This window comes from Pipistrellus kuhlii, unplaced genomic scaffold, assembly GCF_014108245.1.
Source record: "Pipistrellus kuhlii isolate mPipKuh1 unplaced genomic scaffold, mPipKuh1.p scaffold_m20_p_12, whole genome shotgun sequence".
Classification (NCBI taxonomy): Eukaryota; Metazoa; Chordata; class Mammalia; order Chiroptera; family Vespertilionidae; genus Pipistrellus; species Pipistrellus kuhlii.
The window spans coordinates 17,242,191-17,270,110 of record NW_023425427.1 but is presented as its reverse complement, the minus strand read 5'-3'; the positions used below and the strand labels follow the sequence as shown (position 1 = coordinate 17,270,110).

At 52.1% G+C, this 27,920-nt stretch overlaps 3 protein-coding genes across 4 annotated transcripts in view; 2 read left to right on the top strand and 1 right to left on the bottom strand.

Annotated features, from left to right (window-relative positions):
• FAM221B (family with sequence similarity 221 member B) overlaps positions 1-4,369 on the bottom strand; it is a 9,992-nt gene extending 5,623 nt beyond the window's left edge. Inside the window, exons 1-3 of the mRNA XM_045580010.1 lie at positions 4,233-4,369; positions 1,502-2,216; positions 1,209-1,352 (exon numbers count right to left, since the gene is read on the bottom strand). Coding sequence (XP_045435966.1) covers positions 1,209-1,352; positions 1,502-2,216 — 859 coding nt within the window. The 5' untranslated portion in view covers positions 4,233-4,369. The remainder of the gene's footprint in view (positions 1-1,208; positions 1,353-1,501; positions 2,217-4,232) is intronic.
• Positions 2,543-16,529, top strand: LOC123652168 (vegetative cell wall protein gp1-like). Its single transcript, XM_045580292.1, has 4 exons — positions 2,543-2,612; positions 4,760-5,647; positions 13,746-13,796; positions 15,222-16,529. The coding sequence occupies exons 1-4, from the start codon at positions 2,543-2,545 to the stop codon at positions 15,263-15,265; spliced, it is 1,053 nt and encodes a 350-aa protein (XP_045436248.1). The 3' UTR covers positions 15,266-16,529.
• TMEM8B (transmembrane protein 8B) lies at positions 4,475-27,920 on the top strand. 2 transcript variants are annotated; one of them, XM_045580009.1, is made up of 13 exons: positions 4,475-4,644; positions 9,998-10,187; positions 10,568-10,775; positions 16,990-17,123; positions 17,460-17,728; positions 18,324-18,649; positions 21,247-21,340; positions 21,525-21,648; positions 21,745-21,887; positions 22,048-22,226; positions 26,481-26,627; positions 26,761-26,877; positions 27,129-27,920. In XM_045580009.1, the coding sequence occupies exons 6-13, from the start codon at positions 18,371-18,373 to the stop codon at positions 27,762-27,764; spliced, it is 1,719 nt and encodes a 572-aa protein (XP_045435965.1). In that variant the 5' UTR covers positions 4,475-4,644; positions 9,998-10,187; positions 10,568-10,775; positions 16,990-17,123; positions 17,460-17,728; positions 18,324-18,370; the 3' UTR covers positions 27,765-27,920. The 2 variants fall into 2 exon arrangements, with proteins under 2 accessions (XP_045435965.1, XP_036289254.1); XM_036433361.2 differs by lacking the exons at positions 4,475-4,644; positions 9,998-10,187; positions 10,568-10,775; positions 17,460-17,728 and having other exon boundaries at positions 16,991-17,123.

The window sequence follows — 27,920 nt, the reverse complement described above, 5'->3', positions numbered from 1 at the left end:
GAAGTATGGCCCTAACTGATTTGGCTCAGTGGATAGAGCATTGGGCTTCGGACTCAAGGGTCCCAGGTTCGATTTCGATGAAGGGCATGTATTATACCTTGGTTGCGGGCACATCCCCAGTAGAGGGTGTGCAGGAGGCAGCTGATTGATGTTTCTCTCTCATTGATGTTTCTAACTCTCCCTCCCCCTTCCTCTCTATAAAAAGTCAATAAAATATATTTTAAAAAGAGTAAGTATGAAAAAACAAAATAAATGCAGTGACACATTGAATTCAGTCCAGAAACCCCAAAATCCTCATAGCAGGTCAGGGTAACCCTCTTACTAAAGGTAACCCTTATAGATATAAAGCTCAGTAGCATCGGTACACGTGCTCACACACAGGATGGCATGTGTTTGCACCCTTTATACTAGTATGTAGACATAGATAAGCATAGCATGCTACTAACAGGACTGTCAAAAGTACTAATTCCGGCCAAAACCGGTTTGGCTCAGTGGATAGAGCGTCGGCCTGCGGACTGAAGGGTCCCAGGTTCGATTCCGGTCAAGGGCATGTACCTTGGTTGCCGGCACATCCCCATAGGGGGTGTGCAAGAGGCGACTGATTGATGACTCTCTCTCATCGATGTTTCTGACTCTCTATCACTCTCTTCCTCTCTGTAAAAAATCAATAAAATATATATATTAAAAAAAAAAAGTACTAATTCTGGGCTGAGACTTGGACCCAAAGGGTTAGATGTGACTCCTGCTCTTTGGTGGAGACTCACAGCTTTTGGGTACTCAAGTGATCATGGGTCTCATAGTCAGGAGTGACTACCTTTTAATGGAGTTCCAACAAGGGGACCAAGGCCTTTTGCCAAGTAAAAGCAACAGGTCACATGGAGACTGTCCAGGCCCTCTTCCTTAGGGTCTGTTTGCTGCAGGTGATCTGAGCCCTAAATGTGGGGCTGGTCTGTGACCCTTCTGTTTTTAACAACTTTAGTTCAGTGCCCTGACCCCACCTGGGCTTTATATGATTATTCACTCTTCATCTGCAACTACACTATCCACCTTGGCCCACCTGCCTGCTTCCCTCCCTGATTTCAGGCAGGTGGCATTGCCATTTACACAAGGTGCAGCTCTCCACCAAATGGGCCAAGTTCCCAGAAACGGGTGGGTTGGAGGAGGATCCTGGGCCTGTCACAAGCCTCTGAGAGGCCGCCTGGGCTCACCTGTCTGGGTGGCCTTCAGAGCTGCATCCTTCTCCCATTGGAAAAGATTGTACGCCTGAGCATCGGACTTCTCTTTGTGCATTGTCTTAGGCACTCCTACTTGATCTGCCTGCTTAACAGTGATCACTGGATTGGCCGTGTCACCTGGGAAGAAAGGGGGTGAGTAATCAAGGAGAAGTGAGGGGCCCCCAAACCCAATCTCCTTCTCCTGGGGCGGGGGTGAAAGACAGCGATGAGAATGGGGAAAAGGGCGGAGCAATTACGGCTGACTCCTTTCTTCTCCTTCTTCTTGCCCAGATGACGTCCAGGCTGAGGTGTGTGAGTGGTGCTGACAGTGGCATCCTCCCCCTCCTTGTCCTCTCCTTCCTCTTCCCTTTCCTTTTCAACTGTGTCCAGGTGGACCTTGGCTGAAGGGCCTACAAGGGAGTGCTCTGGAAGCATCTCAGATTCACGGATTTGTGCGGATCTTCCTGGCTCAGAGGACAGGCCTTTCTTCAGAGCATCAGAGACCTGATCTGGTGAGGGGGTTTGCAAAGCAGAGGGTTCCTCTGGGACCTTAGAGCTAGCGTGTTCTACAGAGGCCTTGGAGGTGGAAGGCTCCATAGGGTTTTCAGAGGTGTGGGTCACTAAAGGGGTCTGGGAAGTGGAGGGCACTACCTGAGGCTCAGAGGTGGAAGATTCCAGAGAGTTTTCAGAGGTGGGGGTCTCTAGCTCGGCCTGGGAAGTGGGTGACATCACCTGAGACTCGGAGGAGTGGGGCTGTAACGGAGGAGGCTTGGAGATGGAGAACCCCATGGGGGTGTCAGAGGTGTGGGTCTCTAGCTCAGTCTGGGAGGTGGAGGACAGTATCTGAGACTCAGAGGTGTGGGGTTCTAAAGGAGGCTCAGCGATGGCAAGCTCCAAGGGGATGTCAGGGATAGGGGGCTCCTCTGAGTCCTCAGCAGGCCGGTCTTTTGAAGAAGGGTGCTCCTCTGCATCCATGGTGGGGTGAGGCTCTTCTGCTTCCATCTAGTGGTAGAATATGGTACAGGCTTTAGACTGGGATGGTAGGGTCTACCAACCAGGGTTCACAGGCAGGTATGGAATTAGGATCTATCTTAGTGCCCTTGAGATATAATGGGGGAAGCAAGATGAGCTTTTGTGTCAAGGTAGGTTCACACAGGTGCCTAGACCCCATGGATGGGTTTGTAGGGAGCTAGTGCTTAAAAGAATGAAAGGCGGAGGCAGTCAGAATCCTATCCATAGATGGTAGCAGAGGACCATGCCTTAGGAGGGAGCCTGAACATAGTCACTTGGCCAGTCCAAGAGCAGGGTCCTAGGCGTACCTTAGGACCATGGAGATCAGGCTGTGGGATTCCAGAGACTGGGAATACCAAGCCAAAGTGGGGGTGTGTGCTCGCAAGAGTGCGGTAGGATGTCATGAAGGCAGGACTCTGACCACAGTCTAGTTTTGTCTACTGACTACCTTCCCTGGGTGATGTTATTCATGTTCAAGGCTTCCACACTGCCAGCTGTCTGCTTATAATCCCCAAATCCATAATTCCAGTGTAGACCTCTTTAAAACCCTTGTTCTTCACACTTATACCCAACTGCCTGATGGACATTGCTAAATGGATGTTCCATAGGGCATCAAAATGGACTCTATTGCAGGTTTGATCCCCACTTGGGGTCTGGGAAGTGGATGGAACTTGGGGTGCATACAGGAGGCAGCAGATAGATGTTTCTATCTCTCTCCATTCATCTCTCTCTAAAATCAATACAAACATATCCTTAATAATAAAAACATATCCTTGGGTTAGGATTAAAAAAATAACACTTGGCTCTGGGAATTATCTTAGCTTTTTTCCTTTTCCCTCAGCCCTTATTTTCACATAGGCATCAGGGACTGTATTTCCTATCTTCTAAACATACCTCAAATCCATTCTCTCCTCTCTTTTTCCCTCCAGTTTTGTTCAAGTTCTCATCATTTTCTACCTGGATTATGTTAGGTATTCCTCTGGGCCTTAGAGATGACTTTGTCCCTCTGTCGCCTTTCCCAGCATATTAATCCACTGGTCCATTCTACCATTGATTTAGATAACTAATACTTTTCTCAGAGGCCCGGTGTATGGGTTTATGCATGGGGGTGGGAGGCCCCTCAGCCTGGCCTGCGCCATTTCACACTCCGGGACCCAAGAGGGGGGGGGGGGGTGTAGCAGTGCACCAAGCGCTGTACCACTAGTGCTTATGCAGGTAGCACCTGCTGCTGCAGCCTGATCTCTCTTAGAAGTATATCCAAAAGAAGTGAGCACTCCTTAATGACCCAATCGTGATCTCTCTAAAATACAAGCCTCACCTAGGCATTTCCTTGCTTAAAAATACTCATTGCCTGGCCCACGTGATTCAGTGGTTGAGCATCAACCTATGAACCAGGAAGTTAAGATTTAATTCCTGGTCAGGGCACATGCCTGGGTTTCGGGTTTGATCCCCAGTGGAGGGCATGCAGGAGGCAGCCAATCAGTGATTCTCTGTCATCATTGAGAGAAAATATCCCTCTCTCTCTACCTTCCTCTCCAAAATCAATAAAAATATATTTAAAAAAATACTTATTGACTTAGTCTAAGGATTAAGTCCAACTTTCTTGGCCCTGATAGCCAAGGCCTGTCATTTGCAACAGTACCTAAGGATTCCAGCCTTAACTTTTCCTGCATTTGTTCCTCCCCCCCAGGCCCCTCCCCCCCATGCTCCTGAGATACTAAATATATCCCTTAAACTCATCAAAGGCCTTTCCAAAGGGCAAGTTTGGGACAGGAAGCAGGGGAAAGGTAGGATGGTGGGGAGTAAGACGACTAGACTTGGGCAAGAAGAAAAGGGGCTGGGGGCTGGGTGGAGAACCAGGGGATGGGAAGAGAGAGAGGAAGGGGGAGAAGAAGGTAAGGATGACAAGCAGAGAATGGGAGTGGGTTGCACTGAGGTGGGAAGGGACAGAGGTGCTAGGAAGGAAACGGGCTGAAGGTTTAGAGGTGGACATTGGAGACTACATACTTTTGGGCTTTGGCTTGGCTTTTACAAGTCCTTGGGTCAGGCTCTTGCCTGGAGCTGGGCGTGGGACGTGTGAGCCCCGAGAGAGGGAAGGCTCTTGGTTGTGGATGGATCCCGGCTGCAGGGCGCCTGTGCTGCCCGGAGAGGTGAGCGCCTGCAGCGATCGCCAAAGGAGCGCGGCCAGATGTGGGGAAGGGTGGGAGGGGGAGGGACGAGGGGAACCAGGGCGGGCCGGGAGCCTTGATTGAAGCCTCTGGAACCCAGGCCGGAGGAGAAGGGGTCCGTCGCCGGGGCAATGGAACCCTCACAGTGGGCGTCAGCAGCAGCCTGGTCTCCGGGGGGCGAGGTCTCTCTCCCCGGAGGGCTGGCAGCACCGCGCCCGGCGGGGCCGGCGGGCTCCCCGGAGAGGCTCCGGGTAGGCTTGGCGGACCTCCGTGGGGACATCGTGCGCGTCCGGGGTTGGGAGGGTCTCTGCGGGGTTCCGATGAGCTGTCTGTGGGGCGGCCCGTGGGGTCTGCGAGGATCCTGAGGGCCGGGGTCCGGGGTCCGGGCGGCGGGGACCGGAGGCTGGGCTGGGCGGAGTCTGTCCTCGGAGCCCAGCCGGGACCAATCGCGCCGACAGAGGGGCGGGGCGCCATCACGTCAGCCCGCGGCCGCCGCGGGGCCTGCTGATCGCCGGCTCCGCGCCGCCCGGAGTCGCCCAGGCCTCCCCTCCTGCCCGGTCCCCGGCTGCCCGCCCCGGGCCCGCGAGGACGCCGAGGCCGCCCCCGGGGGTGGGGAGCGGAGCGGCGGGTCAGCTCTGCGAACGCCGCGCCCGCCGGCCGGCCCCGCCCCCGCCCCCGCCCCCGCCCCGGGCCCCGGCCCAGCCCCGGTCCAGCCCCGGTCCCGGCCCCAGGTCTCAGCATCCCGCCCCGGGCCCAGGCCCCCTGCCCCGGCCCCTTCCCCGGCCCGCTTCCCAAATAGGTGCCAGTCCCCGCCCGGACACCAGCGAATGCCCAGATCCAAGTCCCATCCTAGGCCCCCCCTCCAGCCTCGGACCCAGGCCCTGGCCGGGCCCCCATCCCCTCCTCTGCCCTGGTTCCAGCTCCTGTCACCAATGCCAGCCCCACCCCGGTCCCAATCCCAGCCCCAGTGTTTGCTTAAGCCCAGGGCCCAAACCCTGCCCTTATTACTCCAGTCCCCATCACAGTGTCTCCTTCTATCCCACCCGCTGCCCCCTTTCAAGCTCCCGTGCCCAGCCCGGCCCAGCCCATTCTCTCAGCCTTTGCCCGCTTCTCTGTGTGTACCCACCTCTCTCCCACCACCTACCCCTCTCCCTCACCCCCGGCCCCGCTCCCAGCCCCAGCTCAGGTCCGGGCTCCAGCTGCCACCAGCCCTGTTGCTGCTGTTGCTGTTTTCTGTCCTTGGCCCAGGGGCTGGTGAGTGCAGAAGCAGCGAGGACCGAGGCAGGGATGGGGTTCTGGCAGGGAGGGGCGGCCTGGGGGGGGGGGGCGGTTCGGGAGAATTGGGGCCTTGTTGACTAGATCATTGGGGAAGAAGTGGGGAGAATTAGGGAGGAGAGAATTCTTTACACATCTGAGGGGAGTGGGGAGGGTCAGAAGAGAGGTGGTAGCTACGGTGGACTTGAGGCTCAGCAGGTCCTAGGACAGACACCAAGGTTCCATTCCCAGGGTGACACTTGGCTTTTCCAAGGAAGTCTTGCTCCTGCTCATCAAGTTTGGTGGGAGAGACCTATTCCCACACCAGACAGCCTCTAGTCCAGTGTCGGGAAGAGTTAGCCTAAACCTTTGAGATAGTAGGCATGAAAACAGGGTTAAAAGAGCACTTTTGAAAAGTATTATAACACGTAGCAAACAGGTGGACACGGGTTCGTTGTCATTATAACGAGTTTTCTTCTTGTAATGAGTTCTGTTCCAAATAAGCTTGATTTGCCTAGGAATAATTCCTGATACTTTTTTGTTTTTATTAATCCTCACCTGAGGATATTTTTCCATTGATCTTTTAGAGAGTGTGGAAGAGAGAGGGAAAGACAGAGAGAAACTACAGTGTGCGAGAAACACATCAATTGGTTGCCTCCTGCACACCCCTCCCCTTCCCCCCACCAAGGCCTGGGCCGGGGAGGAGCCTGCAACCAAGGTACGTGCCCCCTTGTCTGGAATTGAACCCAGGACCCTTTGGCCCACAGGCCGATGCTCTATCCACTAAGCCAAACCGGTTGGGCAATTTCTTACACTTTTAGAGCAGGGTTGAAACTCAAGGCCATTTTACAGATGGGGAAACTGAGGCTCAGCGGGGGAGCAATTTGCTCCAGGTCATACGGCTCGTAAATGGCAGTATTAGGGCTAGAAAAAAGTTTCCTAATTACTACCACACACTAGTTTTTTTTTTTTTTTCCCCACTGCAATCTGTGCCTAATAGGAAAACAAACCCAAGTGGGGAAAGGCTCAAAGCACAGTCTGTCCTTCATCACAAACTCTTCCTCATTGGCCAGTTGTCAGCCTAGGGCTCCCATCCAGCCAGAAGGTGATTTGGATAAGACAGATCCAACTTCTTAACAGGTGGGGTGTGGGAGGAGGAGAGGGGTCCTGGTCAGAGGGGTTGTGCCATAAAGATGGTCCCATCCTAAGGAGATGACTATGGTCTTCATGCCCCAAACCTCAGCTACCTTGGGGGTGGAGGGAGCCCTCTAGATAGGATGGAGATGTGCCCGAGAGAGTCTTTGGCACGGATCACTAACAAAGTAGCTGGGGCTGGGGGCTGGGTTTCAGTGAGCTCTGGGGACCTGGTTCAACGTACAGACTTGAGGAGATGGATGCATGCCAAAGGTCACTGCCCCAAGCTCACTGGTGTCTGGACGCTTACACGTCTGAGTGTGTACCTGAGGGATCTGTGGGAATGCTGTGTGTGCACATGATTGTGTGCATGTATATGATTGTGCGATGGTGAGGGAAGGCACATGTATGTTGCATGGGGTGCAGGCGAGCCTGTGTGTCTTATGTTCCTGTGCGAGGGGAGGGTATGTGTTGTGGCCCACGCATGTCCTCTTCAGCTCGACCTGCTCCTGCAGACAGAGCTCTGAAGTGTTAGCTTCCAGGCTGGTTGTTCCCTGTTCGGATGCCTCTTATAACACACACACAGGGAATCCACCTGCCCCAGCCCGACTCCTTGAAGGAAGGTAGTAGCCGGGCCAGTTTTCCAGTTTGGTGAGGGGGAGTGTGCCCCCCCCCCCCCCCCCCCCCCCCCCGGCGGAGCCCAATTCATAGCTTTCATTTTTGTCATCATGGCTTCTTTGTTCAGGAGCTCAGTGGGCAAGCAGGCGCTGCCTCGGGGAGGAGGCTGGCTGACAGCCACAGAGCCGTAGGAAGTGGGGAGACGAGGGATTTCAGCGCGATTGTCCGGAAGCAGGCTTAGGCGGTTTGGGGAGAATGGTAATGAAGTTGGGAAAGAGTGCTGCACGGCCCGGCTGCGGGCAGGGGTGCCCTTCGTGCTGCTGACAGTCACCGCCTTGGCCACCGTGGCCGGCCCTGCGGGAGCCCTCTGTGACCGGGTCCCAGCGGGCGTGATGCACTTTGCTTGAGGAGGGGCTGCCGGTGTCACAGGACCATAGCAGCACAGTCGGTCTCCATATAAATGCTCATTGTTGGCTTCAATCTCATTTCAGGAATGGACGGTACCACCTGAGGCTCCTGGGCCTTGGGCGCAGCTGACTGCATTTGCATAACCCAGACAGGCCTCGCCATTCCAGAAAGTGACCCTTTTTCCCTACCTAGTGCTGTCATTAGCAGGCCAGCCTTAGCCTCTGTGTGTGTGTGTGTGTGTGTGTGTGTGTGTGTGTGTGTGGTGTGTTTCAGGTGGTGGAGGAGAATCCTCGGAGCTCCATTGGGAAGTACTGGGCCATCCGGATTCACCTGAGCTGGCCTGGGACCTTACTCATGCTTCCTGTGGGACCCAGCTCTGTGGGCCTGGATGAAAGCAACCCCAGAGCAAAGCTCGGAGTGAACGGGGACGTGCCATGTTCGTTGGAATCACTGGGGCTCTGTGTGCTCGTTTGTCTCTTGTTTCCCCAGGATCATTAGCTGTTTTTCATGAGCAGCTCTCAGAGGGTCTGCTCTGGGGCCTGGCCAAGATTTCTTCCTAAGAATAGCAGTGGCTCGTTTCACGGTACCAGGTTTGGGGAGGAGAAGCCTCCCTGCCCCCAGCAGAGGGCGCTCCAGAGCTCTGCTTTCTTGTGACAGGAGATTAGGCTATTCAGTTCTTGGCTTTTTGCCTTCCCGCTGTCAAAGCCAGGACACTAGGAAACATATCTTCCCCATAGCTCATTTCCCTTCATCCCTCTTAGATTCAGTGCCACTGCTCTCTCAGTGCGGCTCGGTGAGCCTCTGGTTCCTGGGCAGCGCTCAGCTTGCAAGGTGGCACGTCTTCCTCGCTGGCAGTAGAGACTGATCAAGTGGTCTGAACTGGGCAGACTAGTCCTTGAGTGTAACCATGGCCTCCACTCCTCTGCAGGGTGACTCTGGAAGTTGCTGCACTCAGTGGGGCTAATCTTAACCAGGGTGCCTCCTTCAGCCACCTCCTTTCCCCAGATGCCTCTTTCTCTGTTACTGCAAACACCTCATTTTTGGAGTTAAATCTCCCATTTCCAGAGAGGGAGACTGTCAGACTAGGTAAGCCCTGTGGGTATTTCCTATTTGGCTGAAAACTGCTTCAGGCGCCCCACCCCCACCCTGTCCCTGAAGCTGTGATTTCCTAACCTTCTCACCTGTCTTAGAGGCATCGTCTGGCCTTCTCTGGGACTGGACTTGTCTCCAGGCTGTCAGATTCCCCAGAACTTTGCCTGCCATTTGGGACTGTGCTATCCAGCTGAGCTACTGGGTTATTTTCACTATTAGAGCAGTCCTGGCTGCTGACACCAGACTTTCCTATTCACCTTGGCTTTGCTCCTAACAGCCACGATCAGGTATCTTAGCATTTCATTTAGAGATGACCCTCCCCCCTCCTCCTGCCCTGCATGTGAGTATTCCCAAGAGGTTTGAGATTCCACTAGGTCACCAGTTACTGCCTCCCTGGGGCTCCCTCTGGGAAGCCCCTCTGGCTGCTTATTCTGAGCCCTAGAGGGCTTGGCGACTCCCTTTCCTCCTCTCCCAGGGGCTTTGGTGGTGGCCTGCCAGCTCCTGTCCTTGCCTCCGCCACCCAAGCAGGCCCCTCGCAGACTCACCACACTTCCCCCTTCCCCCGTCCTGCCCTGAGCGGGTACACAGACAGCTCTTGTGAAGCTTCTGAGGGTTTTTACTGCTCCTGACCACAGGGGAACTGAACGGGGAAGAAAATAAACAAGGAAGTTACACAGTTTCATGCTGACTCCCAAGCCCCACAGGTGGAGTTCCAGCCAGCTCAGTGGCCTAAGAGCCGTGCCAACACACACACTCGCATGCTCGCTGTCCACACCTCTGTTTTGTTAGGCTGGGTAACAGCAGAACAATGACTCCTAAGTGAGGGGAGCTGTGGGGTCATATAAAGGGCCCTGGTTTTGGACGTATACAGATGTAGGTTTAAGCCTCAGTTCCCTTATCTATAAAAACAGGTCATTTTTTCAAGGTCATTGTAAAGAGTAAAGCAGATGATGGTTAGGGCAGCATGAGACCCAGCTCCTGTCTCAGAGCAGAACATTGGTTGAGTTGGTGCTGTTGGTGAGGAAGACTGGTGTGCCTGCTGCTTAATGGAAATGCCCTCTGTCCTACCTGCCCCTTTCTTTCTTGCCTGCTCCCCAGGAGGCCTCTTCCTGACCGATTACTCCACCTGCTCACCTCGCAAGCTGAGTCCTTTCCGCTCCTTTGCCAGCACCGAACTCTTCCACTTCCATGTTCCTGAGGACACATTCCTGGCTGTTTGGAACCTCATCATCTTCAAGGAGCAGGGGGGGTCCTTCGGGGACCATTGCCCAGACCAAAGTGTGACTGTGTGAGTGTCTGAGCCAACCTCCTGACCCTCACTTCTAACCCCTGACCGCTTTCCAAACTAAAGTGTTACTTTATGAGTATCTAAACTGATCTCTTGACCCTGACCCCTGACCCCTGACCCTTGTTGAGTTTGCAGTATGACTAAGGGCCAAGACCTCTGTTTCATGTTTTCTTCGAGACCAAAGTGTGACTGTGTCAGTGCCTGAGCTGACCTTTTACCCCCTCTGTGCCGACCCCTGACCTGGATCTACTTTGTTGTATGTATCAGTATAGGCAATCTACTTATTTGCTGGTGATAAGTGACTGTTCTCCTTTCTTTTCCCCATTTCTCATCTCCCACCTCATTGTCTGCTTTCCTCCTCTCCTCATTCCGGTCCCCAGGTATTTCCGGTCCGGGGCACCCCCCGTCATCAATCCCCTGCACACACACTTCCCAGGGGACACGGCTGTGCCTGGGGTTTTCTCACTGACCCTCAGCTGGACACTGCCCAACCGCACATCAGGCATCTTTAACGTCAGCAGCCCCTTACCTGGGGACTGGTTCCTGGCTGCCCACCTTCCCCAGGCCCACGGCCACATCTCTGTCAAGGTGGGTTGATGTTGTCTAGGGCGGGAGGGGGCGGAACTGCTTCTCCATCTCTGCTGAATCCCCCTCACGGTTCCCTGGGACACCAACCTTGTTCCAGGGTGGGAAACTGCATGAGGGTAGCTGGGATGGGCCCTAGTTGGAGGCCAGCAGGTCAGGGAGTGGGCAAAGATTTGTATGAGGCAGTTTGGGAACCTTAGGAGGACATGTGGGTCCACGTAAGCGGAAAGGAAAGCTCAGAGTCTGCAGTCAGCGAGAGGCCCCGGCACTGCAGAGTAGTGTCCTTCCTATGGGAAGGTGCAAGGTTAATCGAGGTGATCAGAAGCCAGCTGGGGACAAGTCAAATGCTGCACCACAAATGCAAGATAGCCCTTCCGACTCTTGTAGACTACAGCCCAGTCAGTCCATCTGGGAGAATACATTCCTCTCCTATCCTGATTTCAGCTCCCACACCCTCTGGAAGACCATGCAAGAACACGTTGGGGCAGGGAGGGCCTTCCTGTGAAAAGGAGGTTTTGGCAGCTGGTGTCCATCCAGACGGCTGCCTCCTTCCTTTCCTCCTAATACCTGTACTGATTTCATAGAGCAGAGGTGGTTAACATCTGAAGTGTATGTTCAAAGGTCAGAATGCTTTTCCCAGCCAGTTTGGAGTGGAAAGAAATGCCAGTTTTCCTGCCGCTCCTGGGTGTGGGGCAGGCTTCCCTCTTGTAGTGAAAGGATCTGTAGTTTTCTTACTCCAGTTGGAAGGTGTGATAAGCTGGTCATTGTCAAGAGTGGGATGGCCATGTGTGTGTGGGCCAGTGGTAAGGACTGAGCATGAGCAGGGAGAGGATTTAAAGAACAGGATGCTAAAGAACATGAAAGCTATCAGGGTTTGGCCATTGAGAGGGACATAAATTTCCAATCAGGTGAAGATTTGATCTGGAGATACCTCTCCAGGCTGAGATCCTTGACGGAAGGAGCTCTGTGGCTGTGGTAGACTCACTTTTCTTCCTCCTACTGTAGCTGAGTGAGCTGAGAATCCCACAGGGACATGTGTACTGGCACTGCTGTTTTCAGAATGGGAACTAGGGCTGACGGAATGTCTGTCTTCCTAAGAGAGATGTACAAGAGAACTCCCCGTCAAGGTCTGGGAGCCCTCTGGATGAGAGCATGTTGGGCGCTCGGCTGGAAATGGCTCTGGGTTCTAGGTAGGTCTTGACTCTTATCAGAACGAAGGGTTATTCTATTTGGAGGACTGTCTTAGGTCTTTGGTCAAATTCCAAAGAGCCAGTTCTTGATCCTAACTCTGTTCCTGGACTCTCTTTGCGAGGACTGGCAGGGAAAGTCTTTCTGAAGCTCTGCTCTAGTTATCCAAAAACTTTTCTGGGTGGTCAGGAGGAAATAGGGACCTAGGCTTGGGTTGATATTATGGGAGCTGAAGCCTAGTTAGGAGAGGTCACAACCAGGTTTGGTTGACATACCCATTTGCAACTAGATAAAGCAATGGGGTGTGGGGGACTTGCTACTGCAAGCTGGAGCCCTAGCCAGCAGAACTCTCTGGAGTGTGGTGAGATTAGAAAGAGGAGGGCACAGTTACACCTTGCCTATGAATGGCAGCAGACCTGGGCACCATGAGAGATGTAGCTCTTCAGTTAGGCCTGTTCTAGAAGCTTAAGGGTTGGGGATGGGAAGAAAGGATCATCTTTGTAGTCCCTCTGAGAATTTGACTCCTTTAGGAATCTTACATGGGCTTCTAAGGATTCTTTAAGTTTTTTGGTTAATTCTCTAGATTCTAGCCTGTGGGTGGATTATCCAGAATATTTCTTCAGGGCTTCATCTTCCCAAGTTGCTTTTTCCTTATTCCAGGTCTTGACTTCCTATGAGGCTTGGCCAACACAGGAAGTAATATGGGTTCAGGTATATCCTTGGGTGGGACTGAAAAGTCCTAGCAATAAGAAGGCAGGGCTGTTTAGAGGACCCTTTTTATTGTAGCTTTGGGGGTAAGCTCAGACCTCCCTTTAGACCTTAGTCCTTGAGTGCTTGCTTTGTCCCAGGCTAGGGACACAGATAAAGAGGTAGTGAGATATAAGAAGTGTTTTGAGAGGACAAAGGAGAGATGGCTAATTCAGAGGTGGTCTTAGAAACTGTTAGAAGGTGAGGCCTGAAGTTGAGAAGGCAAGGAAAGGCATTGCAGGGTGGATGTAGCATGGGCTGAAGGTTGAGAACTGTAGTGGTTCAGTGTTGGGTGGTTGTTGGGACAGGTAAGGGAGAGGGAAGGATGAGCAGAGGCCAGATCATGAAGTTTGAACTTTATCCTGAGAGTGATAGAAAACCTTAGGAAGTTGTTAAAGGGAAATGACTTATCTGGCCCAGGCCACTGTCCTGAGCTCTGGTCCCACACTTCTGCTAGCCAATGTATCTGTGTTATTCACCACTCTATTCCCAGCACCCAGCACAGAGGCTGGCACATAGTGGGGGTATGGCAAATTTTTGTTGCCCTTCTGCCATCTTCTCAAACTCATATTGTCCAAAACTGATCTCATTTCTTCTCCTTTCCTCTCCTTTTTCTATCAAGCTCTTCCATCTTGACCCATGCCCTCCATCTCCTTGCCTTTCCTATCTCAGAACATGTGTTCATCCTGTGATGCCCAGCTGCCAGTCTGCCCTAAGGGGCTGGCTTTTGAACTGTGGGTAACATCTGGCACCCAAATGGCTCATTAGAGGAAAGTTCTCCAAAATATCTGGGGTACAGTTCTCCTTGAATGCTTTCTCTCCCCAGTCTAAGATTTGAAAGTAAATGACAGCAGATAAAATAATGAAAACCATGATAAGGAAGCCAGAGAAGCAGATTGTACAGATGAAAGGATTTGGTTGAATCCATCAACTAGGATGAAACATGGCTCAGTATCTCAACTGAAGAGGTAAAAATCTGCTAACAGCGCTCATTCTGCTCTTCCTCCTCCTCAACTGTTTTGTTTGTGTTTTGAATAGGTAATAAGTGCACCTGGTACAACATTCGAAAGGTACAAAAGGCAGTGAAAAGTAAGTCTTCCTCTTCCCTTGTCTCCCTTCAGTTCCCTCTTCCCCTCTCCAGAGTTAACTAGTAACCAGCTGTTAATCAGTTCCTTATATCACTCTTCCCTTCTTGAAGGACTCTTCTCTTGGCCCTCACAGAATTCTCCTGGTTTTCATCCTGCCCACTGCCCACTCCTTCTCTGCCTCTTCCTGGTGTCTTCTCTGCTTGATCAAGCATATTGTGGGCTTCAATGCTTGGTCCTGGGACAACTCCTTTCTTATTATCTATTGTCCTGTTAGGTATCCCCAGCACAATAGTTTCAAGTACCACCTATAATTTAATGCCTTCCAAGTATACTCAGTGAGTCCTAATTTCTTTGAATCTCAGTCTTTATACCCACCTGCTTACTTGACGTCTTCGATTAGAAATCTCAGAAATGTCTCAAACTTAGCCTGTACAAATTAAAATAAAGCCAAAAGCAAAAGTCTCTTTAGTTCCCATTTCACTTCTCCTAGTCCAAGTCTTTCCTTTATTTAGTCTTCTTCTCAGTAAATGGCACTGCCATTCACTGACTACTCAAGCTCCAAATTTAGATGTCAGACTTGATTCTTCTCCCCGCCCCCCTCCCACCACTTCTCTACACTCACTTCCAAAAGAAAAGTCTCATTGACTCTACTTCTAAAAGCATGTCCTTTATGCATCTACTTCTGTTTCCACTCTTAGCACACCTGCCCTCAGCTTTCTCCTGGGCCACCCCAGTAACCTTTTAAGTGGTTTCCCTGCATCCACTCTTGCCCCTTGTAGTCTGTCCAGCACTCATTTACGTACATGTTGACTACTGCTGACCGACAGTGGGTCAGGGACTGACATGTACTGGGTACTGGGATATTTTCACGCAGAAGGCCAAGTGGTTTTGGGGCCCCTTCAGTCTGCAAGCCCCATCCAGAGCCTGGGACTGGCCACCCTGCTTAGGCCTTTCCAAAGAAACCCGGCCCAGCCATACCTGGACAGTCTAGGACTGTGGTCGGCAAACTGCGGCTCGTGAGCCACTTGCGGCTCTTTGGCCCCTGGAGTGTGGCTCTTCCACAAAATACCACGTATTGGGCGAGTCTATTTTGAAGAAGTGGCATTAGAAGAAGTTTAAGTTTAAAAAATTTGGCTCTCAAAAGAAATTTCAGTCGTGATACTGTTGATATTTGGTTGATATTTGGCTCTGTTGACTAGTGAGTTTGCCGACTACTGCTCTAGGAATCAATCTAGGGTGTTCTGTTCCAGCTTCTTCCCCACACTACTTCTCACTTTTGGCCCTCTTGGTTTCCCAAGTTTCCAGGCTTTGTCCCAGTTCCTTCCATGACCGCTGATGTTGACTCAGTTTGGACTCTCACTTGGCTTTTGCCTTGGCTGTTCTTGAGGACTTTCATTCTGGTGCCCTTTCACTAGCCCCATCATAGGGAGAAGGTCGCTGAATCTCTGCACCTCCCCTGGTCGCCACTGAATGCTCCTCTTACAATAAGGAGGGGTATTGGACTTACACAGTGTAAGGCAGGAGCACACCTTAACCATTGCGGTATGTCCACTGATCCTTCAGTTAAGCCACTAACAAGCAATAAATGGAGCAGTTTTTCTTCCCCTAAACTGTCCCACAAGGAAACGGGCCACCTTCGATCATGGGCGCCTGCCTGTGGGGATCATTCACCACAAGATTGCTGTGGGTGATTCCTGTCATGGGACATGGTGTTGATAAAATCACTTGTGCTAGTAGTTCTGGTCCTTAAGGTTTGATACCAAAGATGAGGGACATTTGCTTTGGATAGCAGAGATTGCAGTCCCTGAGAAATGAGGGATTTAGGAACTCCCTGAAGGCATACTCCTTTTTTTTTTTTTTTTTTTTTTTTTTTAGGTATGCTATTTTTTATCTTCATTCTTTAACTCAGCAGATATTTTTTTTTAGCATCTAGTGTGTGCCAGGTGGTGTGGGAGGCATTGGGGTTGCAGTGATGTTTTTTGCATCATTCCAGGTGGAGGGTAATGGGGTTTCTGGCCTTGCATCCTTCAGGGCCTCCTTCCAGCTTTGCTGGAACTCTGTGCCTTGGCTGGCTTGTCCCATGGTGTGGAACTCAGGGGCATGTCAGAGCCCGGGGCTTCTGTCCCAGAACAAGATTTAGAGCTATGTCTCGGTCAGAATAAACATGTACGTGAACAGCGGCCTCTACTTTATTGGGGCGCACAAGGTCCTCTACTCTCAGAAGGCCAGAGAGCCCTATTCAGGAGGCACCTCCTCCCCTGAACCGCTCCAGTGGCAGGGCTTAGATAGCTGCAAACGCGGCGGAGAAGGGACTGGAGTAAACGGGACTGTGTTCGGCCGAAGAGTGCTGAAGCTGGGTGGGTCAGGGGTGGTGTCAGCTGAGGAGAGAAGGGCTGGGGGTCTGATCCAGAAGAGCAGGGAGATGTGGCTGTTCTCTAGCCTGAGCGGAAGAAGCAGATGCACCTTGAGACGAAGCAGTGGGAGGGGAGACAGAAGGCTTCATGAACGTCAGAGCTGCCCTCAGCTGTGTTGATTCATTTCTCCCACTGATTCTAGCAAACTCATCCTCGAGGTGTACACTTCCTATTAGGCTCTGTGTCTGGGGAAACAAAAATAAGATCAGGTTTCTATTCTCAAGTTGCCTGGAGCTAAAGAGTGGCCCTTCCCTGGGGGTATTAAAGCAGAGCATGGACAAGTACTTGGAAAGGGCAGGCGGGGGGGGGGGGGGGGGGGGGGGGGGGATAAAGGAAATTAAAGATGCACATTGTGGGGGAGAGGAAGGAGGAAGAGGTTGGATTGGAGGCCTTTATAGAGCTTTACAGTGCCCAAAGAGAGCCAGTGTTGTAAGTTCCTGAGGGCTTGGCAGGGGGTTGGGGTGGTTTGAAATTGCCTTGAGGGCTGTTCAGGAATGCTCAGGAGGACGGGTTAGATTGCAGGAGGAGCAGGCTGGGCCTGATTGTCAGAAGGGCCTGGATTTGAATGCCAAACTTCAGCCAAGGCTGAGGGGATCACAGCAGATCTGCAGATCTAGGAAGGACCCAGCTAATCCAGCGGGAAGGACCCAGAACTTAAAGACCTCAGTCACTGCCCTGAGAGCAGGAGCCAGAGGTGTTCCCCCCATCGGCCATTTCTGTTCACCTTGCTTTAGCAGCACCCTTGCTGTCTCTCCCCTACCACCCCTGCTTTTGTCTTAGGGTCTCCAGGATGAGTGTCAGTACCTCCTTCAGCCGCAGCTGATTGTCCGGCGTTTACTGGACGTTGCTGTGCTGGTGCCTGGCCGTCCCTCAGAGCAAACCCTCTCCCCCCACAATCGCTCGGCCCTGTTCAAGTAAGTTGAATCCCCCTCCTCCCCCAAAACCTGTCCCTTTCCTTCTTCCTTCCCTGACCTCAAACAGGGAATAGGCTTCTCTTGGCCTCTAAGTCTATCTGCCTGTTCCTGCTGTCCCCCGGGCCACCCTGGACTGCTGGGCCTCCAGAGCCCCCAGGGTGGGTTGGACTCCTGCCTCCCTCTCTCCCAGCACGGAGAGGAGGATCTGAAAGGGCCTCCCATTCTGTGTCCCTAGCTCCTCCTTGCCCCCTTCTTCCCAGTGTTTCCCTCATTCTGGTGTCCCTCTCACCTGTCCATACCCTGTGTTTTCTTACCCCCAAACTCTCCTCTGCCCAGGGTCTTTGTGCCCAGCTTCACTTACAGGGTTTCAGCACAGTTGGTGTGTGTGGGGGGCCGAGGGGCATCCGCCTGCCCCCTGACACTTCGCCTACGCCCCAAGGCCCCACCCCTGCACAACTCGAGCTCTGTGGCATGTGGAGGTGCCTCGGTATGCCAGCTGGAGCTAGCACTGCCCCCTTGGGGCCGCTGGGTCTACGTGCGTGTGGAGACACCATCCCGGGGCTCTGGCAGGACCATCCGCTTCCAGCTGTGTGTGCGGTTGCAAGGTCAGAAGCCCACATCTGCCCCAGCCACCCAGCTTGTGTTGACATCTGTGATTGGGAGGAGGCAGGCATGGTGCTGTGTCCATTACCCCTCTGCCATCTCCCTACAATCTCCCTGACCCCACCCAGGCTCCTTCACACTCCCTGAAGCCCTTCCACTTGGAGCTTAAAGTCATTGGAAAGCCTTCAGATAATTTTCCCACCACTTGGGGCTCACTAAGGGACCTGATTGTTCTCCTTAATTTAATCTGTCTTTCCATTCCCTGGGTAGGCAAGGACAGCTAGGACCTCTGGGAATTGGCCTTGCAAAAGCCCATGCAAGTCAGTGAGAGGGCAGTCATCTGTTCCAGCAGTGTCCTTCGGGAGGGAGAGCTGACCTTGATCCCCTCCAACATGACATTCTATTAGCTGTGACCACTAGGAAGTCCCTGGGCTCTTTACTGTGACCCCAGATGTCGCATACTCCCAAGGGACATGTAATTCTAGTTCTCACCCCTCCCACCCTTGTCAAATCCTGTCTGGCTCAGATCTGGTTTGTGGTGGGGCTAAAGGGCTGTGAGGGTGGCAGGCCTCAGCTCTGATTTCCTTTGCCCCACAGAGTGCCCAAAGCCCAGCCTGACCCGTGCCCTGGCCCCTGGAGCTGCCATGAACATGCCCCAGTCACTGGGCAACCAACCACTGCCCCTAGAGCCACCATCGCTTGGTGCCCCCGTGGAAGAGCCCGGGGCCACGTCTCCACCTGAGCACTGCTGGCCAGTGCGCCCGACGCTGCGCAATGAGCTGGACACCTTCTCCGTCCACTTCTACATCTTCTTCGGCCCCAGCGTGGCCCTGCCCCCTGAGCGCCCGGCTGTGTTTGGCCTGAGGCTGCTGCCGGTGCTGGACAGTGGAGGTGTCCTTAGCCTGGAGCTCCATCTCAATGCGGTACTTTGTGGAGAGGGGGAGGCTGCCCCTGTGGGGGAACTTGAAAAAGAAGGTGGCAGGTGTGGAAGACTATGCAGGTTGCTTTTACCCAGCTTTAAGATTAGAGACGATATCAGCCTAATTCTGATCAACAAACATGCCTTGGGTATTGACTCTACTGCGAATGGGATGGGTCAGCGGAGCAATTCAGAATGGTCCAGATTTTTGTAGTTTTGTAACTGAATCGCCCACTTACTAAGGGCCTCTCTCTATAAGTGTTCACTTTCTTGCATATCTCCTGTGACGGGGAGTTCACCTACAGAGGCCATGTTTAGACAGCTCCAGTTGCTAATGGCAGTCTTGACATTCCATGCAAACCTACCTCTGTGGATTTTTATGATCTGATCTTTGTTTTGCCCCAGAAACTATATTTTAGTGAATCTATCCCAGTCCTTAAAAAAAAAAAAATTCATAGACTTGATTTTTTCAGGGAGTGTTATAGAAAAATTGAGTGGAAAGTACAGAGAGTTTCCATGTCCCCACACAATCTCCCTAATTATTCACATCTTGTATTAGTGTGGTGCATTTGTTATAGCCCTGTCCTATTTTAGCAACCCTTCAGATGCCCCTCAACCTTCTCAAAGCTGAAAATATCATCATCTTAGACCTCCCTCCATCCTCTGCTGTCTTCTTTGGTCAAACCTCTGGTCAACATGTCTCTGAAATAAATGGTCTGAGGTGGTCTGACCAGGGTGTGTGTGCAGACTGTGATTATATTACCTCTTCTGCTCCAGCACCACACCGATCACCTGGGGTTTGGGGTGAATAAAGATCTCTGGGTCTTTTTCCTTTCCTTCCTTCTTATTTTCTTCAAAAACAATTTTATTAATTTACTTTTTAATTACAGAAATAATAGAATCACATGTAAAAGCTTTGGAAAATAGAGGAAGACATTCTCATAAAATAACTGCTTAGTCTTTTGGTGTGTATCTTCCCAGTCCTTTCCCATATTAACTTCTTATTTATCTAATTGTAACCAAGGGGCATACATATTTTGTGCCCTGAGCATGGGTCATGTGACCCACTGGCAATTCCCAGCTCATATTTTTGCAGTGAACTTTTTAACCCCAATGGAAGAAGTTACGTTCATCTTTGAGGCATTGCCTAATGATACTGGTTTGGATCTTGGGCTTTCTCCACTATGGAACTCACACACTTGAAAAGCCAGCCTTCGGTGCCTCTTAGTCATTATTTTCAGCATTGGGTAAGACTGGGCTGAGGGCGGAGTCCTGTGTCAGGCCATTAGCAGCTCTCTTAGGTTAGCATTGATCCAATAAGGATCCCTCAGCCAGGGGTCCTTTTAATTAATTCTACTATCCCCCAGCTCTGGGGCGGGGACCATTTTCCTATGAACCGACCTGAGATTTGGTCTGTGGTTTGATGTGGTCTGTTATGGTACTTAGGTCAGAACTTTCAGGTGTTCCTGCTGGTCAGGACAGAGCTAATTCTTCAACTTGAAGATGCTCCTTATTTTTATACTCAAATTCTGTTTGACTCTGTTCTGACTAAACACTGTATGTTTATTTGTTATTGCCATGCCTTTGGGCAATGACAGTGAAGCCTTGATTTGACCTAGACCGGTTGTACCCATACTGTTCTTCCTCAGTATCCTGGGAATAGAGGCCCAGTCCCGGGCACCCCCTTAGCCTGTCCCTCTCTGCATTCTTGTCCATTTACTCTAATGGGCCTCTGACTAACCTTTACCTGATGGACTTACACATCTGATCACTCACCATGTTTCCTTCTTTGCTTTGGTTGCTTGGAAGTCAGCATCAAATATATGGTCCACATTTAGGAGCAAATTTTATTGTTCTATCTTGAGTTTTCCATTTCCCTCATGCATTGATTTTATCCTGTCATTATGTATTTAATAAGCTGCCTCAAATCCTTCTGGAGGTGAGCTTATGGCAACCTGCTGCCTTTATTCCTTTAGACAACCCTTTGCATTTACTCTTATGGATATCTGGTTTCTTTTAATCCCACCCAGGCTGCTACATTTAACCCCTCAGGCATTCTATTACACCCGGGAGTACCTGATCATTTCACCTGAGGAAGAGTGCATTTCTTTACATGCCTCCTGCCTTCAGGCCCCAGTGAAGAGGTGAAGATGATTGAAATCTTACAGTTGCCTTTGTTCACAACTACTTTCTATGTCCAGCGACAGCTCCTCTTCCCCCCTGTACCCTCCCCCCCCAAAAAAAAAGCTAGATACGATTGAAAACAGGGGGTATTCTCTTTAGCCGGAACAGCCTAACAATTCCGCCCAAAGGATTCAGAATGGGGCCTTGTCTGTTCATCAGTCTTTGAAGCATCTCTGATGTGGGACATTTGGCGTTTCCCAAGGTTTTGTGTTCTCAAAAGGGAGGCGAGATTGGCTTTGGCGCTGAGAGCACCTGCAGGAATGTGAGGTCCAGCGAGGGCCTGGCGGAGTTTAGGTGATGGGGTGGTGGTGGTGGAGGGGGAGGGGGGGCGGGAGGTTAACAGGTGCAGGAGTCCGGGCTGATGGGTGTGGTCGGTCCTGGTGGGAGGGATAGCTTCATCTCCTCACCCTTCCCCAGAGCTCCCTGCGCCAGGAAAACGTGACCGTGTTTGGATGCCTGACTCACGAGGTGCCCTTGAGTCTGGGGGATGCAGCAGTGACCTGCTCCAAAGGTGAGGGTGAGGAGTGGGGGAAGGAGAGAGGGCTGGTAGTCCCGAGGGACATGGGATGGGGGATGGCACGGAGGAAGGATGGTCTCGGGGAAGTAGGCGGATGCAGGTGAGTGAGGATTCTTTACAGTGGTGACCCCACGTTGACCTTTCTCTCCTGACCCCTGACCCCTCTCCCCCCTCCCAGAGTCCCTTGCTGGCTTTCTCCTCTCCGTCAGCGCCACGTCCCGAGTGGCCCGGCTGCGAATCCCGTTCCCACAGACCGGGACGTGGTTCCTGAGCCTCCGCTCCCTGTGCGGGGCGGGGCCCCGGTGAGCGGCGCGGAGGGCCGGCCGGGCGGGGCGGGGCCGGGCGGGGCGGGAGGTGGCCCGACCCCCGTGACCCCCGTGACCCCCGTGACCACGCAGGTTCGTGCGGTGCCGGAACGCCACGGCCGAGGTGCGGCTGCGCGCCTTCCTGTCGCCCTGCGTGGACGACTGCGGGCCGAACGGCCAGTGCAAGCTGCTGCGCACGCACAACTACCTGTACGCCGCCTGCGAGTGCAAGGCCGGTGAGCGCGGGGCGGCGGCCTGGGCCCGGCTGGGTTTGGAGGGGCCGGAGGGGGTGCTGGGGAAGACCACCCTCCCCTGGGCTGGCGCAGGGCTTCGCTAGAGGCCCCCGCAGAAGGGCCTGCCGCCTCCCGGACCCACGCTGTGCCTTCCCGCCCGCAGGGTGGCGGGGCTGGGGCTGCACCGACAGCGAGGATGCGCTCACCTACGGGTTCCAGCTGCTGTCCACGCTGCTGCTCTGCCTGAGCAACCTCATGTTTCTGCCGCCCGTGGTCCTGGCCATTCGGAGCCGATACGTTCTGGAAGCCGCTGTCTACACCTTCACCATGTTCTTTTCCACGGTAGGTGGCGGCGTCAGTGTTTACCCCAGTGGTGGGGGAGGGTCTGCATAGTCCCCGTGTTCTCCCCTGGTTTGGGATGTCTGTGCCTTTATCATCGAGGATGTCTCCAGTTCACTGTCTTCGGTAGCAGTGTTTCCCTACCTTTTCATATCATGGTACGCGTAGAATACGCTCATTTTTATAAGGCACATTGGGATCCATGAACAAGCCTGTTTGTAACTGAAAGTAACCAACGGCGGGCCGCTGCAGACTTTGTGGGTCTCTAGTTGTCTCGCACTCTGCGGGCGCAGGGGCCTCTACCCCAGTACGCTGGCCACGTAACGGTTCTGCAGTATGAGATGGGGCCTTCCCCGGGGTAGGGCTGCCTGGGGCAGGAGGCCTGCACTGTCACCTGGGTTTATACATGGAAAGTCATCAGTTTCGTCACGTCCTTTCATGATGTGAGGGCTAGCTATATAGTGTCCGTGTTGTCCATCGCACTGGGGACTTCCACCACGTGAGCACGTTCTTTTTTATGTTATGAAAAGGTATCTCCCCATTTAGTAGCCATGGCTTCCTTGAATTATCATGGGAACTTTAGGAAGGCAGGGGGATCTATAATTGGGTAACTGATAGAAACGTCTGGCTATTAGAATCCTAAGAAACTTTACCGATTCAACTGTGTTCTGAGGCCTGATGGGAAGTGGCAATGTCATATAAAATCCCAGCCCAAAGGAGCATATTTTGATGAAGATTAATTTAGCTTTAAACCCCTCTCCTCCCATTTTAGAATACCCACAGTATCTTCTCTGTGCCTTTCCATTCTTTCATAATCATAAAAATTCATATTACAAGCGTGCATCACAGATATTCTAAGGGAAGGTAGAGGAGTGAGTCTCCTAAAGTGACTTAACTTCCATGTAGACTCCCTCCCCTCCCCAAGATCTGCATCTAGGGATCTTTCCATCTCATCTCTGGGCTCGTGGTGTCTTGTGACATATGTCTGTCTGCCTATGAGCACTACAGAAAAATCTTAGATGGATTCAGACTCTCCTCATGTCTTGGCAACAAAGATAGCACAGTAACCAATAGGTGCATCTCTTTTGTCCAACATTATAGATCAGACATATGTCCAAATTAAAAAAATATACTGCCTGGCCGGCATGACTCAGGGGATGAGCATTGATTTATGAACCAGGAGGTCACGGTTTGATTCCTCGTCAGGGCATATATCCAGGTTGCAAACTAAATTTCAAGTGGGGGGCATGCAGGAGGCAGCCGATCAATGATTCTCTCTCATCATTGATGTTTCTATGTCTTTTGCTCTCCCTTCCTCTCTGAAATCAATGAAAAAATATTTTTTAAAAGTCCTACTTATCACTTAGGAGAAAGGGGTGGGGGGAGATGTCCTGACACTGAGGGTCATGTCATACCTAGGGCCGTCCTAGGACGTTCATCCACAGATAAGGAAGAGAGGCCTGATCCACGCCATGTAGAGAGCACATTCCGGTTTTGCTTTCCTGCCCCCCTTTTTAGACCTGCTCTGACAGTGCCTCGTTCTATTTTTATATTAGACACTGTTTCTCTGCTTTTATTGCCAGATGCCCTTATACTGTTGCTCACCAAATCCTCCAGCAGCAGCTGTTCCGCCAGCCCACTCTTGGCTGCGTGCTGATCTAATGTGATTCACAGTTAGGAAGAGAGCCGAAGTGTAGCAGGAGCTGGAGCATGTGGGGGAGAGCCATGTGCTCTGCATTTTGCACAGGCACCCCGGGTATCCTCTCCAGAGTGCTCAGTTCCGGATGACTCCTCATTTCCTGGATAGAATGGCAAGTGAAACACGGGGAGCCTGAAGTGCCTGGCACCACATACAGAGCTTCTACTTTCTGAAATAAGGCAATAGCAAAAGGTTAAGAAAAAAATATCCTGGCTCTGAGGTATGGTCTGAAGTCCTTTCCTATACGGGCCAAATGCAGAGCTACTGGTCTCCCAGTTCTCCCAGCCAGGTTCCCTGTTGTTTCTCTTCTCCCATTCTTTACTTGGTTTAGATTATTCTGTTCCTAAGCAGCCTTCGTCTAAGGACCCATTGGGCATGTTGTAGGTCAAAGTGCCAGGATAGTAGATGACAGTCTTCTCTGTCTTCAAATCCAGGACAGTCTACACTTGGTAGTAGTGCAATAAATGCTTATCCAGAACGTAGGAGCAGACATTAGGTTTGTTCTTCAGGAGTTAACAATGTAAATATGTAAAATACTTAAAATGTAAAATATATGAGAGTTTGGAATAGAGTGCTTTCCCCTTCTAAATCATTCTTCCTGACCTTATCTCCACCTTCTTGATCTCAGCTGTAACTCATTCAAACAGCAGACTAGGTTCTCCCATTTCCATTCTTCCCAGAAGTTCAAGAAACCCTGTTACTGCCAGTGAAGGAACAACATGTGATGTTGCTCAGCTCTCTCTTTTCTCAGCTGTGGACTGGATATCTGTGCCCTCTTCCCTCGCCCAAGGCCATACCTCTGGAGGGCCTGGAGACCTGTCTCACCAAGGTCTGTGCTGTCTGAGCCACTGCTCTCTGAGATTCACAGCCCTGTGACTTAGGATTGCCTTTCAATAGAATGATGAAGAAACTGGCCTGGGCTGAAAGCGGTACCTCAAGGGTCCCTTTTGTCAACGAGCAAGACACTTCAAAAGCCACCTTTAGATGCCATAGCACTTAACACTCGTGCCCCAGCTTCAGTTCATCCTGATGTGTTTCAGTCCAACCCTGGGAACGACACCAACTTGTTTCTCCTTTCAAGAGATGCCTTCAATAGCCATGGCTTCCAGAGGGCTGATTCACAGAGATCTTAAACTTTTTTGATCCCTTAAAATCTCCTGACATGCCTTAAACTCAGCTCCAATGGTTGCTTTTGATCAAGTTTACATAGGTCAAAACCTTTCTCTTCAATTATAGCGTCTTAACCCTGCTTCCATCACTATCACAACCCATTCTTCCGGATGGAGCAAGGATTTTGTCAGGAGGTGGGAGGAGTGAGCATGCTGCTGCGGTGTTTGTTCTCGGTCTGGAGCTGTTTTCCTCAGAGCTCTGTCCAGTGTCTTTTCTTTGGGTGGGCTCATGGGCAAATGACAGAAATCCTCAGAGGGATATGTGTTCCCATCACCTTTGTACCAAAGATATTCTTACAACCATACATGTTCTTCGTGTTTGGCTTTAATAAATACTCGAATAATATAATTTTAAAAATATGTATATTTTATTGATTTTTCACAGAGAGGAAGAGAGAGGGATAGAGAGTTAGAAACATTGATCAGCTGCTTCCTGCACACCCCTACTGGGGATGTGCCCGCAACCAAGGTACATGCCCTTGACCGGAATCGAACCCTTCAGTCCGCAGGCCAATGCTCCATCCACTGAGCCAAACCGGTTTTGGCTCAAATTTTGTAAGAAGTTTAGAGAAAAGTGACAGCAAAAGTTCTAAGACAAAGAGAACTCAGGTAACTCCTGGGTAACCTTTCACATTAAGGTGGCATAGGATGTCAGAGGCTGTGATAGCACTGTCCAGAGAAGCACAGGGATGGGGACCACAGACCAAGAGGGCTGATGGTAGACCGTGACCTTTCATTGAGGTGCCCCGGATAGCTTGATACAATACCACTTGTACCCTGCATCCCTCACTGAATCTCCTCAGTCCCCCATCTGCTGTGTTCCCCACAGCGAAGGAGAGCTGGACACTGTCTCATGCCCACATTGTTCCCCATGGCTGTAGGGCTGCCTTTTTTCTCACTGTGTCCTCCATGGCATTGGGTAGGAGGTAATGAAGAGGCCAGTTAGGGAGTCAGACTCAGCCTGAGCTATCAGGAGAGGCTCGGACATGCTAACATGCTAGGGAGGCTCGAGGTCTCGGTTGGCCAGAGTCTAGCCCCAGAGCTTGGGTCGAGGGTAAGGACTGTAGATGAGGCCCACAGCAAGCACGAGGAAATGGGAAAGGACCTGGACCTCCCTGGCCTGATGCTCTCCACAGCACATTCCAGAAGCGGGAAGACCAGGAAGGTGAGGTTGAAGGTCAGGGATGCCAGCTACATGCAGCTTATGAGGCAGAACGGGCCTCCCTGCCCTGTTTTCTCAGGAGTGGGGAGTGGGGCATTTCCCACATCTGACCTCTGACCTCTGCTTCTCCAGCAGCAGCACATCACCGCCCTGTGGCCTCTTTCTTCTGTTCTGTAGACCCGGACCTCTCCCCCAGTTCTCTCAACGCCTGTCATTTCTTTCTCCAGTTCTATCATGCCTGCGACCAGCCAGGCATTGTGGTTTTCTGCATCATGGACTACGATGTGCTACAGTTTTGTGATTTCCTGGGCTCCTTAATGTCCGTGTGGGTCACTGTCATTGCCATGGCTCGTTTACAGCCTGTGGTCAAGCAGGTCAGTCCAGCATGGGCCCTGGGGGACACTCATAGCTAAAGTCTACTTGAAATTCATTCCCAACCCCTCCCTGAGGACGTTGCCAAGTGCTTCCCTCCATCCTGGCCCGGCCCCTAGAGTCCTCTTTCTCTAGGTGCTGTATTTGCTGGGGGCTATGCTGCTGTCCATGGCTCTGCAGCTTGACCGGCATGGACTCTGGAACCTACTTGGACCCAGTCTCTTCGCCCTGGGGATCTTGGCGACGGCCTGGGTAAGGGTGGGGAGAGCTTTGGGTGGGGCATCCTAGCAGGACTCGGGTTCAGGGCCCTGGGTATCTGGTCCCCAATTTGAGGAGGGCTAAGACCCTGTCACCATCACTATTGAGGCTCACGGTGCCCATCCTAGTCTTAGGCACCTTCCTGTCACAACCATGGCTCAGGGGAAGCCTGAGAGTGACTGGCTCTGACTTGGGTTCCAGGGCCTCCCATTCCTGAACCCCACTTCTCTGCCTCCCCTAGACAGTACGCAGCGTCCGCCGTCGGCACTGCTACCCACCCACGTGGCGCCGCTGGCTTTTCTACCTGTGCCCTGGCAGCCTTATTGCAGGCAGTGCCATCCTACTCTATGCTTTTGTGGAGACACGAGACAACTACTTCTACATTCACAGCATCTGGCATATGCTCATCGCTGGCAGTGTGGGCTTCTTGCTGCCCCCTCGTGCCAAGACTGACCACCAGGTTCCACCTGGAGCTCGGGCCCGGGGCTGCGGTTACCAGCTGTGCATCAATGAGCAGGAGGAGCTGGGCCTTGTGGGCCCAGGAGGGGCCCCTGTCAGCAGTATCTGTACCAGCTGAGAGGGACTTGGAGTCTGGTGCTTGGAACACGAACCCTTCCCAGAATGCAAAGCACCCTCCTGGGTTTTTCCAGGCGGTGCGGAGCTTTCCCAGGGACGAGAGACAAGTTGTGTTTCTCGAGGACTTGTTGTCTTCCTTGACGTGGAACTCTTCCAGGGACCTGGCACACTTCCTGAAGATTGGAGCCATCCTGTGTCCATTGAGAGTTTCAGGGCTGTGGCCTGTTCAGGGCCTCAGGGCCCCTCAGGACCAGCAGTCCCTCCTAAGGTGTGGAGCCCCTCCCAGGGATATGGAGCCCTCCTGAGGACACGGATTCTTTCCTGCGGAGATAGAGCCCTCCAAGGACATGGCATCACTCCTGAGGAAGTGGAGTCCATTTTGGGGAAACTGAGTCTCCAGATCTTCCAGCAGCTCAGCAACTCTGGCCTCAGGACTCCTTCCCAGAAGCAGCATCTGTGCT